Source organism: Apteryx mantelli, chromosome 13, assembly GCF_036417845.1.
Source record: "Apteryx mantelli isolate bAptMan1 chromosome 13, bAptMan1.hap1, whole genome shotgun sequence".
NCBI lineage: Eukaryota > Metazoa > Chordata > Aves > Apterygiformes > Apterygidae > Apteryx > Apteryx mantelli.
In genome coordinates, this window is record NC_089990.1 from 17,273,318 (window position 1) to 17,287,948 (window position 14,631).

The window sequence follows — 14,631 nt, forward strand, 5'->3', positions numbered from 1 at the left end:
ATGTCGGAAATGTTTGAAAAAGTCTACCATCCTCTAGATTACCTGGTCATTAAGGAAAACCACCTTCAATAAGTGATAACAATTTCAGACAAAAAAACACCTAAGGTTTTACTTTAAAATACATAAAATGGCAATGGTTTTAGACGTTTAACGGAGGATCGGATTTCCAGAGGAACCAGGTGCACTTCCAGCCCCCCTTCCAGAATTTCAACCCCCCTTCCAATTCCTTAGAAGCGTTTGGAAGTCTTGGCCAGATGTCTTCTCAGCTGCCCCCACAATGACATATCTATCTGCTACACTGCCTACATGGATAATAGTTACACTGATACCTGTTGAGAACAGTCACAGCTTCTGCATCATCCTTACAAGTCAGCAACTTTTCAATGTTGTAGTCCAGCACTGTGAGGCCCAGCTGCAAGATTGCCTTTATTCCATCATAGAAGAAACAGTCCACCACATTGACTGCACTTTCAATAGGCAGCACACTGATAAAAAGGGTAAGGAACCAGGAGAGAGAGACCGAGGAGAAAAAAGTCATGTCCGTCATGTGATCTGTCAACTGAGGCAGATGAACCCTGATGAGCTCCTCAAACACTGCCTGATCTACCAAGGCACCTGCAGGGAGAGGACAACAAAACCACCACCCAGACCTTAATACAGAGAAGCATACTTTCCTCAGAGTGCCGGCCGGAAATAGAAACCCTATCCTACTGCAACTTTGTTATAAAAACAAACACAGGCCTGGCTGCATGGCATCATCAACTCCATCCCCTGTGCTGGGAGCCATGCACTCAATGCACTGGTCCAGAGCCTACTGCATGCTGTGAAGTACATTAGTACTTCTGTGGGTGTGCGACTACTGATGATGATTCTCCTGACAGATGATACATCCTCTCTGCAATGAGAGAGAAGTTTCATGTGCAATTTTCTCCTAGCATATACATCTGCAAACACTGAGTACTGGATCAAAGAATAAGTGTGGGACATGGAACAACTACTTTTCCTTTATTTAAGCTGTCTAAGTTTCAAATTAATAGTATGAATTTCAGACAAAATTCCAAGAGAAGAGTGTAATAGTCTAAACAACTGCTTCCTGAGCAGTCACCCCTAGAGCAATGACAATATTTGAAAGTCACATCTACTCATGCTTAAGGAGGGTCTAGGGATGTTGTGTTACTCTCATTTTCTACTTTACAATACTGAATCACACCCAAAAATTTCTCTCCAATGTTCAGGCTTCAGGTCATTCCTTAACACTTGTTCTCAATCAGTGATCATTTATATTCAATTCCAGACAGATAAAAAGACAGAAGGATATTACCAATAATTCGGCGATTGAAATAATCAGGTAGCATTCTTTCACAGACAGCAACCAACAGCCAGAATGCTTCCTCCTCTTTAGCATACAGCAGAAGTACTGATGTCAAAATATTCATTGCCTGTAATGTTTAAACAGGAAAGGAAGCATTTACAAGAGAAGATAGCGAAAACACAACTCATATTTGTCAGGTATTAAAATTCATATTTCTGAAGGCATTTTACAGCATGTATCCTTAGACTGGTAGGATAAATTACAGCTGTATCCACTTTAAGAACCTTACCTCAGTATCATCACATGCAGAGTATTTAAGCTACAGAAAACTGTAAGTGTTAGAAGTCTAGCAGAGATACAGAGACATAAATTCAATAGACATGGCAGCATTTAACAGCAGATTCAAGTACAAAGTGAGAGCTGATGTTATATAGTGGGATGAAATGAGCAATATAAGTGAGTCACGGAGCAAGAAACCATAAATATTTGTGTTATTGGTTTTATGAGGTGCCACTATACTGCTACGATGAACTAATGTTTAGACAACCAACACTAAGGGTCTCAAGACTGCTGTACCTGACAATATCCAATCTGGGGATTCCTGTATGCATAAGCTGTAAGGACTCTCCTGAGTGCAGAAATTCCTGTGTCACTTTGAAAAGCAGGATGCTCAGGTAAGGAACGACGCAAATCTCGTTCAATTTCATCAGTAGCTAAAGTGCATGTTCCTAAGGACTTTTCCACCAACTCAGTGTAATAACCAGGGTTGGATGCCATATCATTTACAGCACCTGCCAATACATTTTATTGCACATCATTAGAGGACAGTGGTAAAGTATCTACATGATTCTCTGCAACTTGTATAAAACCTTTTGGTGACCACCGAAGTTACACACCTCATGAATCTCCAGATATTAATGCAGTCTTATATCAGAGTAATTCTACTGAAATTGATGGGATTACACCATAATAAAAACAGAAAAGCAATATAAAATAAGGCTTAGAGTAAATCTAAGTCACTTTCCATTATAAACTTGATTTTGACTTGTTTCTTTTCCTCTGTTCCACTTTTAAAAAGCTTCTTTTTACCTACAATTTTGCCTAAATTCCTGGCAAACACAATAGCTTACTCTCTGTAAAGCTGGTAAAAGATTACACAAAACTAGGCAAAGGACTGAAATTTATCTATAAGTACTACCCAAAAATTTTTTGCCAACACCATCCAAGACACAGAGATATCAACCTGGTAACAGAAGTATAAATGCCTAGGTAAATGCTCAAAGAACGCTAGCAATGATAAACCCATGTTCCCATGTCCTCCAAAAGAACTACCATATATAGGCCAAGAGAATAGGCTAAAATTTATTTGTTATGATAAACAGCTCCTTCTAGAAGGACAGCAGAAAGCTCCACCCAGGGAAACAGAGAGAGAATAGATAGCAGGGAAGGTGCTGGGTGGCTCCTCAAAATCTGCAGCTGATTTTCTGGGTCGGACACAGCCTTCCTATGAGACTCTGATCAAGTCAGCAGTTGCTGCTTTTGTAAGTGTTGCACTGAATGGGAGTAAAAAGTGAAAAGAGTTGTTGTAAAGAAGTGCCTTAATTCCCTGGACTTCCATTTCCACATGGCAAGTACTCCGACACAGGTATGTTTTACGGAAGAAAGCCACAAAAGCCCTCAGTGCTTCAGCTAGAGATCCCATATATGTGAGTAAGTCCACGGTCCCTGTAAGTCTCAATCTTTGTACCAAGCAATACTGTAGAGCAAAAAGCCGCTAATGCTGGGGCCAAATTCTCTGCCAGAAAAACACTATTCTTCTGGGAATGCTATCCTCTCAGAAAGCTTAAATCAAAGCAAAATTAAAAACAGTCCCAAAAATACGTTTTTCTTTTAAGCAAGTAAAGAGGCTTTGCTGAAACTGATTGTCCCTTTGAACTTTAACAATACAACGCACAGTCTTATCACCATTTTTCACCTGAGTGTGTGGTAAAAACACAGATTCAGGTTTAGTTTGAATCAGTGCAAAACAGTATAATTTTATCTATTATTTTGAAGTGTTCTTCTTTAGAAAGATCCAGATGATTTACTGCAGGTAAAGGCATTTTTTGGACAGAATCCGTCCAGTCAGTATCTAGAACATTCATATAGCAAGAGTCTACAAAATGAATGAATTATACTCGTTATGCAATACCTGAGAAGAGCAGCCAGAGCTCTCCTCTTAAGGTCTCTGGAATCCCCCTTACAACTAGGTCTCGAGTCTTCTTTGTCCGAAACATACTGACACCATGTCCACGTTCAACAAAGAGAATGTTCCAGGACTGTTCTTTCATTTTTTCTTTCAACTGTGAATAGGTAAAACAAAAGACCAGTAAGTATACTGGAAGATTTTCTCATGTTTCAGAGGACAGAGACAAATTTGCTCTATGTAACATTCATATAAACTGGAAACAGCAGCTGTGGTATCAGTATTGGTATCTGAAAACAAAACTGGTGCAAATCAGAGCAAAATCTAATCTGTGTATAGAATAAATTTTGTGTACAGTTGCCCCAGGCCATTCTCTCACATGACCTACTATTCTTTTAAGAACATTATTATGAGAACACCTATACTAGATCAGACAAAAGGTAAATCTATCCAGTATCCTATCGGATAGAAACCAATAGTAACTGCCAAAGAAGAGCAAAGTCAAGCAAACATCAACTAACTACTCCTCCATCCTCTAGCAAATTCAAGCTCAGGAACTTCCTGAGCAGAGGCAATCTGTCTGAATTTAAAAGCCCTCAGCAGTTTTTTCCCTGCAAATTGCTTTCCTAATTCAAATAAACCTACCACCTTCCAATGTCACTTGAGCCCCCTAGTTCTTGCATTGAGGCAGCAAATCTTCATGGACTTTCAGCTTTTTCAAGGCACTCATAAGTTTACAGACCTTTTCCTTGCTCCCTGCTCTAGAATGATACCAATCAGAAAAGAGCAATAACTGTATGCAAGCTGGATTTTCATTTTAAATGACATCATCATCATCATCTATTTGTTTTAGAGTATTTATTATTCTGCTAAACTGATTTTTTAAAAATCAATGGGTAGACAGCTCTGTTTGTTACCTTAGATTGATCCACTTGCAGCTTTGACACCACATCAATAAAAAAATACATAATTATCAAAGGACCATGAAGTGCTAGGGGTTGAAAAGGAGTGAATTAACAGTAGTAAGGCAGTAAGACAGCTAACTAGCAACTGCACAGACAAATTCTGCCCCCAAAGTTCTCCTGTTGCATTCCAAAACACATTACTAGTATAACGGATAAGAAAATTCAACATTTAATATAATTCCTGTGGCAAAAACCTAGATGTACAATATAACTTCCTCTTGTAAGATTCTTTGCCAGATATTTCTGTATATGTGTGTGTAAATACATACACACACATGCAAATATATAAATAAGTATCTATATAAATATATACACACACGTATGGATATGGATGTGTGCATGTATATATATACACACACACACGTGTGTGTGTGTGTGTGTGTGTAAACAACAAAATTTTCTTGATGAAGAGTAAATCAAGTGAAGAAGGAAAAAAGATGAAATTGAGTGAAAGCAGTAGAAAAGAGAACCAGGAAAAATAGGAAGAAGAGAAGGCTGAGATTGCTTATCTGTGGTAGCAATTTTCTCTGTGCTAATTTGAGAGCTTTAACAAAAAAACATGAGAAAAAATATTTGGCCATGATGGTGCAATGTAATTAAACAAGTGACTATTTGTATACAAAGTCAACTCACACTGTCACAGACACCTGCTTAATCATCTGGATAAATTAACATACTTTGCTTTCAACATATCTACGAACTGTTCTTTGGTAACAGCAACAAACATATACTAACTCTGATAGAGATGAAACAAGATCCCACAGACACTCAACAGTCAAAGCAGGCTGCTCTCCTTTTCTCATTCATCATGATTTGGTGCATTATATTAGTTTGACAGATTTGGAACAGAGTGGGTACAAACGGTGGAAAGCAAATACAGGGATAGCATGGCATCACTGTCATTATCCTGCCACAGCTTCTCAATCTTTCCTCAGTTTATTTACATGAGCTCCAAACAGAACTAGGGTAGAATCAATAATCAGGAAAACACGTGGGAGAAGGAAGCCTAATTAGATTGAGGGGAACTACTAGCTGAAAATACTTATGCACATATGGGTTTTGCATTTAATCAAATATTTATCAGTGAGAAAGAACATTTTACAACTTAGCAATTTCTGTCAAAATGCAAGACTATATTGTTTGTAAAACCTGCTTCCCAGAGTGAAAACCGGCAAAAATTCCTTAATTCAAACAAAATTCAAGTTACAAGCATTTTGCCTGAAGAGTAGGAGAGAGTGGAGAGGACAGAAGTAGTGAAACAGATCCTTTGTAAGGTACAAGACTACTAATAAACTATTGATTATGCACCTTAAAAGCAATTAAATTTCTCTGAAGCAGAGGAACTGATGATCAGAGGTCCCAATCCATGAGAGGCTCCAGGTCTGAGACAGGGTGAACAGTACTGCTACATTTTCTATATATGCAGCAGTAAGACTCAACATTGTTTAAGCAGTTAAAGGTAATCTGCGAAAAGGAAAAGTAGATTTTGCTCAATTTTTTTCAACATGCTGTAAAAAGTAGGACTGAAAAATCCAGATTCCTGTCATTCCTGCACAAAAAAAGTGGGTTTATTTTCTGAAATTTCTAATATCAGAAATTCTATATTGATTATACCCAATTTTGCTTAAAGACTAATTTTAAAATAAAACCTTTCTGCCCTCTTGCACACATTATGGAGAAGCAAAAATAATACACCATGCTGCAAACAGAATAAAAAAAAATAAACATTATCCAGAGCATGACTTTGGTAGACAGAAGTGAAGAAGGAAGCAACGAAAAAATTAAGTCAACTGCCTGATAACATCTCCTTGCTCCCGAAGAGTTTGTAGTAACTTTGTATCTTGATAATTCAGACCGATACAAAACACGTTCACTATCACAAAACAAACAGCCACCTCCCCCTGAGGGAGTGGAAGAGCAGGAGGAATTTGCTCCATGAAGATAAGGCATATCATTATTAAACAAGATGAGCAGAAAATCGAATGAAGCTATGAAGAAGCACCCTGTGGACTCAAAATACAGAATATGCAGATGAAAGAAGATTGGCAAAGCTCCAGAGGAAATCAGCAGCCTTGCTGGAATACATTTTGAATATACTTAAGTCCTTTCCAATTAGATTCCAAAAGCTGTTGGTCAGTTTATCCCTTACCATTTTAGAGTCTAGATTCTCAGCATCCTGAGGATGGTAGACTGTCATCAGGGCTTCTGTACTGACAGTTTTGCTGTTATCCCTCTGACCCATCTTTGACCGTCCTTCATCAAAATCCATTGGACTGTCAGAGTCAGAACTAGCTGCAACCTTAAAGAATTAGAAAAAAAAAAAAAGACATTAATAATGGTAGTCATAAATGCCAAGACCCTCAAGAAGAAGAATGGATACCAGATGCTGTTTCACTTCCAGACCATCATTTCTTATGACGCTTTTAAGTTACACATACCACGTACAGCACTGAAGTTTACACTTACATGAAATACATATTTGCATGAACAGACTTCAAACAAATGAAAAAACAGAGTAGTTCGTGACATGCACGGCCAAGTTTTCAGGAGACAGCACTTGAAAAATCCACCTCTACAGCCAAACACGTATTCATATTATGAAAGGACAAATATTCATAAGAATGAGAACTATTATAGATATGGAGGCCTGGTCAATCAGTCACCACTTAAGCTGAAAGAAAATCATTAATTTAAATGGAGCCATATACAGAACTATACAGAAATGCTTTACGGCACTTCAAAACCAGCATAAGAACCTGGATTGCTTTTCAAAACATGATGGAAAATATAGTAAAAGAACCGGAAAAATGACGCATTCACAGTAGCATTATTGGTCACTACATTCCCTTTCATATGGGCATAGTCATTTATTTTTCCACACCTTAAAAACAGAGCTACACACTTAGCAGGGTTTGTCAAAATAATACAGATATCACCCAAGCAAGGGCAGTCTAAAGCTGAATGCCCTTGAGCAGCAGACCTTATCACTCAGCTCTCCCAGGGCTGTGCTGTACCCTTATCAGCTGAGCATTTTCGCTGCTATCAAACTATTTTGCTCTTATTACTCATTTGTGCCTTTTAACCCTTCAGAATCGAAGTTTCAAGGTAGAGATTTTGCTGATACACTGATTAGTTTCTACCCAAAGCATCTGTGTGCTTCTCCACTCTTACAACTGTCATTTTAGAGGCTACGCCAACTGATTCTACTGAATTTTTCTGAGCTCTCCTGACCTCTCCCCAAAAGGAGGGGCTCACCCAGGCTACATCAATCTCCAGCTTATCAGGCACTCAACTTTATACATCTGCCACACATTCAGGTACTAGATTAGCAAGGGACAGCTAATCTTTGGGTTAACTGCAAGTATCTGTTTAATTCTGACCCATGGGCCTCAAACACAGAAATGTGCCTTGTTGGAAAGAGAGAAGTGACATCTCTAGCAATTCTTGGCATCTGCCGTCACAACATAAATATGAATATTCACAGGTATAAACATGCAAATTGTACTTTTTAATAAGTGAGTAAGGATATACAGGGTTCAAACATCGAAAATTTCCACTGTCAGTGGTAGAGCAGATTTACCCAGCATTTTCCAATGCATACTGAGTTAAGCTACCATAGACTGATCCTACAGTAAAGTCCTTTCACTCCAAACTAAGGCATGCCAAGGCAGCTAAAGCCTAGCGGCCTACAATCTACCCTGCATGTGACAGAGCGGGATGTTATAGAGGAAAGGTCTCTGTGAACTCACATGTCAAGGTAAAAGTCCCATTGACTTCAGTAAGGAACATGGTTCCAAATAAGGGGAACTCTTCAGGAGAGATACACAGAAACTGTAACACATAATGGTTGTTGGGGTTGTTTTGTCACCTGCTTTCTTGTCTCATGCATGTACAGATTTCTTCACATCTAGCAACCACCTTACAATCATTCCATCAACTTCCTGAGCCAAATAATCAGCTGGCAAAAACTGACACAGCTACGTATGATTTCACACCAGATTGATGGACTTTGTTTTAAATGTGAAGGATCTGAAGGTAAGAGATGGGAACATGATTTTAAAAAAGACTGTAAAATTCAAATTCAGACAACCTGAAATTTAGAGCTGAAGCAGACATTCTTGCTCATCTTTCACCTAGATTCAAGCTTTAACTATAAATATATAGCATTACATGGTGAAACATTGAAAACAATACATAAACTGTTAGTAAGACTAGACAACCTTCTTCCTATAAATAGGTAATAAGAAATTAGAATTAGCTAGGCAGTTACCTCTGTATTTATGATGCGTTGTGGACTTGAAGTTGCACCACATTTGATCCTGAGCTTTGCCACAAGCTGTTCAAAATCTCTAACCTCAGTGAAACGAAAAGCTGTTTTTCCTTTGGTACTAATGCTGACTCCCCTGTTGGCTGGATCTGCCTTATCCACTCCTACAACCTAGGGAAGCAAGGATACTTAAGTTAGGCAATCCATCTCAACAGATGTTATCCGCTTGCTTCCAAAAGAGAAGAATGGTTAAAAATACATCTGTATATGAAACAGTCCTACACAGCATAACACAAGCAGAATTAATAATGCAGGTGACTTAAACTCACCACTTTCAAGCACCGTGATCTGCAGCTCTTTTAGCATGAAGTAATAAATATTATGGGATAGATTTTCAGCAGATTAGCATTCAGGGTGCCAGCTATCTTTGAAAAGGTGTTGCTAGCTTTAAGTGCTGAGCTTGTTTGAAAATCTTGCCTCCTCCTACCCGCTGAAGCTGTTACTTTTTTTCTTACCATACAAGAACAGACAACACATGGCTCTTGTAGGTAACCAAGTGAAGCAGGTTTCACAGGAATGAATTTCCCTTTCAAAGACAGCTGTCATAACACATGATGGCTGGAACTGATTTCAATTGTCATGATGGAACAGTTACAAATTAGAGTTAATACACTTTATTAATGTAAGTACTTTGGGGGAAATAAACTCATAAGACAGTCATGAATAGCCAGACTGACTGCCTTTGCTGATGCTTTTACATCTCTACAGGCAAAGAGTGAAAGACCACTGAAGTGAAATAAGTCTGCAGTACTGTAGAATAAATAGTGATGGCCTGACAATCCCCAAGGGAGAATTTAGAGTCAATTCATTTAACACAATCTCTTCTTGTTTATCACTGTTTATGGAAGTCACTGTTGCTCGCAGGACTACAAATAGACAATCAAATAAACTGCATTTTCTGGGTTGGGAATGCCAAATGTATTGCTGAAATTAACTGAGTTACATCCGAAATTAATCTGAATAGGTAAACAGTATTTCCAAAAATTCTGCTCAAAGAAATAATTCATTTAAGACAATACAAAGAAGAACAAATTTTGGGCCAGGGTTACCTGCTATAACTACATTGACGTGGAACAATAGATCATACCAAGTGAGAATTCACCCCACTGTGTCAGGTACCTTTTATGTCTACATCAGGCAGTACGCACAGACAGTACATAGAGCAATTACAGAACCTGGTAATTTCTAGGCTACTTTAAAACATGTCTGGGTGCTTCTGAAAAGCCTGTAACATTGAAAGACTGAAATGTGGCAATGTCCACAGATCACATGCAGTGAAGACATGGACAGAAAAGGTTTTCTTTTCTAAAAGTTATTCCACAGTCTAACTATAGTACCCTGTAGAACTACAAATGAATGCTGTGTCATTTACTTTATGGTCCTTGTTCTATCTGTTGAGAATGTCAGCTGTAATGGCATTGATATTTGTCCATTTAAGACTGTCAATGGATTTCCCTATAGACCTTTAAACAGACAGCACTGCTCAACTACTGAAAAGAGAAGACTTGAACCAGTGAGCTAAGGAAGAAAGATGGCAGACCAACTACCAGTCTTCAGGATCCTCTACCTTCTCCAAATCTTTACTTTTTAGCATAAGAATCTCTCATTAACTCAACCTCAAGAATTAAGTATAAGCTTTTATTTTTTATTTTTTTTAAAAGGTACTAAAAATTTGGATTCTGTACCCAGCTATAAAAATCAAAGCAGACAGAAAAGGCAAAGAGGATATAGGGAAAAAAGCTGAAACATGAAAGCAGTTCTATAAGCCACAGGATTCCTACGTGCAGTATCCAGGAAAGGGGAAATGTACGACATCAAGTAAATTAAGCAGATTCTAATGAAAATCTGTACTGAGAAAAATAAATTACTACTCTGGCATTAAACTACACAAGTGCAAAACTCTCAATATAACTAGCTTTGGTTGTAGTTTGCATTACCTCTCTTAATGGAATGATTACACTGCACAAGCTGCCATCCTGGCTAGCAAAGCAGATGTAGTTTTCTGAAATGCACATTTTCCCATGGATGTTGAAATGACTGAAAGGAACCCATAAGAAGCACTCATGAACTTCCTTCAAAGTCTCTTCTTTGGGTAGCCTGAAGAATGCACTAAACTGCTCACTGTGGGCACGGCTCTCCAGGCCTCTAGATTGAAAAAAATAAAAAGTGAGGGAGGAGAGAGAAGAGGAAAACAAAAGAAGTTTAAAATCTCTTTACGCATATGAAAGTCAAAATGCCTTGGGAAAAGTCTAGTTTAAACAAGCACTACATCGCACTCTCCCATAATTTGTGGGGCTGGTCTAGACAGGTGCCACAAGTTCAACCTTTTGCTCTAACAGGCAACAGAGTGCAGGAACAGATCTATGTACACCCACTTAACAAAATAGTTAAATGCTTCACTAAATATTAATGGATTTAAGCATGTTCTTAAGTAGATGTCTCATTTACAATGTGCTTAACCTCATTAACTTAAAGATCATTTTTGAGACATTGAGCTTAAACACAGAGTGAAGCACTTCACTGAATCAGGGTCTAAAGGAGAAAAAAAATACTAATAGCCCAACCTGCTCTGCTTCCCAATCCATCAGAACAATCCACTTAAATCTAAAACAAGTTTTGGCTTGACAGAGGGTTAATTAGCTAGAAATGTAGCACATGTTGGAAACATCTGCCATGGGATAATTCTTCACAGATAACTGCAACCAGAAACAATGTTTTGGCAGTAGAGCAACATCCATCTCCAGCATTGCTACCAGACTGAAATATCAATTACCCAGGAAATATAGCCTAAAACAAGTTTAATTATCAGTGTAATAAACAACTAAAAATATTTTTTTTTAAATTGTGGGTGCAAGGGTCTTTAACTAAGAACTAATAAAATGAAGTTAGCAGAAAAAAAATACTGAAATGTATTAGAAAAATGCTTTATCATCTTTTCTGATTTGCAGATAGATAACATGCTTCTAACACATGTAGCCCCCTTTCTGTGAATTTAACTGTGAATTTAAGTTACCTGACAATAGACTTGCTTCTCTTGGTTACTTTTTACAGTAACTAGCTGTGGTCCATAGACCCACAGATCAAAACCTGAAAATTTAAATGAGAATTTGGACAGCCCCCTGAGGAAAAGGCAACATTTTCCTCAACAGAAAATAGAGTTGAAGAGGAACCATATATTTAGCATAAGGAATAACCACTCATGGACTAAGAAGGGAGGACTCTAAACAATAGGTTTTTTACAAACACATCTTTTACACTGCCCAAAATACTTCCACAACTACAGAATGCCATGCACCAATCTGCAACTCAGTGATTTTATTACTGATCTCCAGTGCTGGAAAAATCACACAGTTATTATCTACACACATGTATTAAATTATTTTTTCTCATCATCAGGTCTCTCTTTGGAGACACTGCAGCACCATTCTTGATTTTCTATACCTAACTGCTGCTAAAACACCTTTTAAAAATACAAGCTACTATACTCCCTAAGCTGAAACCTAGTGCTGAAGGTTTGATCCATTCCTGCTTTCATATAGATTTTTGATACTACAAAGTAACAATAAATTATAATGCCTCATATTGTTTTGATCCCAAATTTTAATAAGACACGTTTAAGAGAACACCAACTTTGTAGGCATTTGCATATGTCCCTGGGACAAGGACTTTCTTCCCCCATCTAAAAAAGTACTGAACACAGAGCAGACACTACAAATAATACACTACCTCTTGGTGATCTGCAGAGGGTCATGAAGGACTAGGTCATTTTCAAACGTCTCTTTGTCAAAAAGCCTCCTAACAGCATAGTTTGCCAGTTGCTCCATGAGAAGGAATGTTTCATTAATGTGCAAAAACATGGAAAAGTAGTGATCTTCCCCATGGGAACACACATGAATGCTTTCTGTCAGGATCACATTGGAAGTCTTCTCAAGTTTTGATATTTCATCCCAGGAGATAATGAGTTTTACTGAAAATATGAATATAAGCAGATGTGAATAACTTCTCTTTAGCTGCTTACCCTCATATTAGGCAAAGAAAAGCAGTAGACAACAGAACTAAATAAAAAGTAATTAAACAGTACAGTTAAATCATAACCAATTTAGAAAGGGCTACAAATCCACAAGCACAAAAAGCAAAGACTTTCTTCACAATTCCTATGAAATAATTCTACTAGCTAGAATTTTATAGAAAGAAATACATTAAAGACACAACATGTATGAAAATAAAACATTACATCATCTATTCTTTGCTCTAATGTGAAACTGCAAATTGCAAACAAACAGCATCATGTAAGCTGTCCTGTTTTAACAGCTTACCAATAGACCTTCTTAAAGTAAATTGATCATTTGTTGCATATTTAGAGGAACCATGCCTCTTAGCCATTATGAATGAGAAGTAGTTGCATGCATCTGCTTAGAAATTATCCTACTTTCTTAATGTTTTCTAGTTTTTAATTATATACATTTGTTTGGGCAGTTCAAACTAATGTCACATAGAAAAAAAAAGGTGCAAATATCACCAGTATGTAGTACACCCATAGAAAAATTAAGTAAGTCTGTGTGTGTGAAGAACTGTAAACTTCACAGTCTGAATTCATCTGCAGCATGAACTAAAGATGAAGACCTTTATTTACAGTCAACTGCAACAGCTCTGCTTTCTCTCTGAAGCTTATATAGAGAAAGAACAGTGTTGTAAGTTTTCCAAATGTATTTATTCCCATAGAGTATTTTTAGTTTGCTTTTATTTTCTGTTCTGTGTTGAAATATGCTCATATGGTGAAATATGACATAGGACATAGAAAGAATTCTGTCAAATCTGAAAGATACATAATAAAATGTTAAGGGATTAGGCTTAGCATCAGGGCTTACTTACTTTCTGCTCCCAACAAAAATGAGTAAAAGCTAAGAAAGTTGGTACTAAGATAAAGCCATCCTTGACAAGGCACTCTGCCCTTCCAGTAACTGCATGAGTAATAGGTAACCAACTTCTCTTGCTCAGGTAATCCAAAACACTTTTCAAATTTCATAAGACCTTCACGAAACTTCTCAGGATCTTCTTCTTTTACAAAAGAACCTTTTCCCTCTTCAGCAATCAAACCCTAAAACAAAAGAACCAGTTACTTTATACGTGTGTCCTTGTGGGTAGGTGTCATATGTGCAGATGCATACATACAATACAGCATTCTCCTAAGAGGGTAAGTTTTCAAACAGGAAGAGTAGTCTGCTGATCAAAACACAGACCAGTCCAAATGAAATGTGCTATTTCTGGGTCTCCCACACAACCACAACCCCTCCCCATTAGGTCTCTCATACGACGTTAAGCAAGACACACATCCTCAGATTTCCTCATCTGAAAATGAGAGTATTTTCCTCACTTTATCACAAGAATTCCTAAATGTTTAGTATATATAAAATGAACAGTTACACCTTCACAAAAACTCGTATATACTTACTAAGCATTATCAACATATATTGTGAAATAATTTATCATCTTCAGTTTTAAATCACTATTCAAAGTCATCTGGACAGTGCTGTCCTTTGATATTCTAAAGAGGACATATTATTAGTGCACATTTAAAAGAAAAACAAATTTAGCCTCTCCCAGTTATGCCGCTTACTTACTCTTATCTTTCCCTGGACAAAGCTCGTAATATCTTCATTTGAATCAAATACAGATAAAGTCTTCATAACATTGTGTTCTAACCAGTCCCAGTGTTCTGTTATTTCTTCTCTGCTGGCTCCTGTTTGAAAGAGCAAGTTAATAGTACTTAAAATTAAAACGGATTTTAGTCACTTAACTAAAAAAAATTGTTAAATAGGACTCAAATTAATCAAGAGAAAAC

The 14,631-nt window shown here is 37.4% G+C and overlaps 1 protein-coding gene across 11 annotated transcripts in view; it reads right to left on the reverse strand.

Moving 5' to 3' along the window:
* Positions 1-14,631, reverse strand: part of TBC1D8B (TBC1 domain family member 8B) — a 44,777-nt gene that overhangs the window by 14,489 nt on the left and 15,657 nt on the right. For 10 of the 11 annotated variants that reach the window (XR_010885548.1, XM_067304210.1, XM_067304214.1 and 7 more), the window contains 10 exons: positions 14,411-14,529; positions 13,662-13,887; positions 12,516-12,756; positions 10,727-10,934; positions 8,733-8,900; positions 6,612-6,761; positions 3,504-3,654; positions 1,889-2,103; positions 1,322-1,439; positions 330-615 (listed from right to left, as the gene is read on the reverse strand). Coding sequence is in view for 10 of the 11 variants with exons in the window: in XM_067304210.1 (XP_067160311.1) it covers positions 330-615; positions 1,322-1,439; positions 1,889-2,103; positions 3,504-3,654; positions 6,612-6,761; positions 8,733-8,900; positions 10,727-10,934; positions 12,516-12,756; positions 13,662-13,887; positions 14,411-14,529 (1,882 nt within the window). In the remaining variant the exon portion in view is untranslated. The remainder of the gene's footprint in view (positions 1-329; positions 616-1,321; positions 1,440-1,888; positions 2,104-3,503; positions 3,655-6,611; positions 6,762-8,732; positions 8,901-10,726; positions 10,935-12,515; positions 12,757-13,661; positions 13,888-14,410; positions 14,530-14,631) is intronic. The other variant, XM_067304211.1, reaches the window with a different exon arrangement.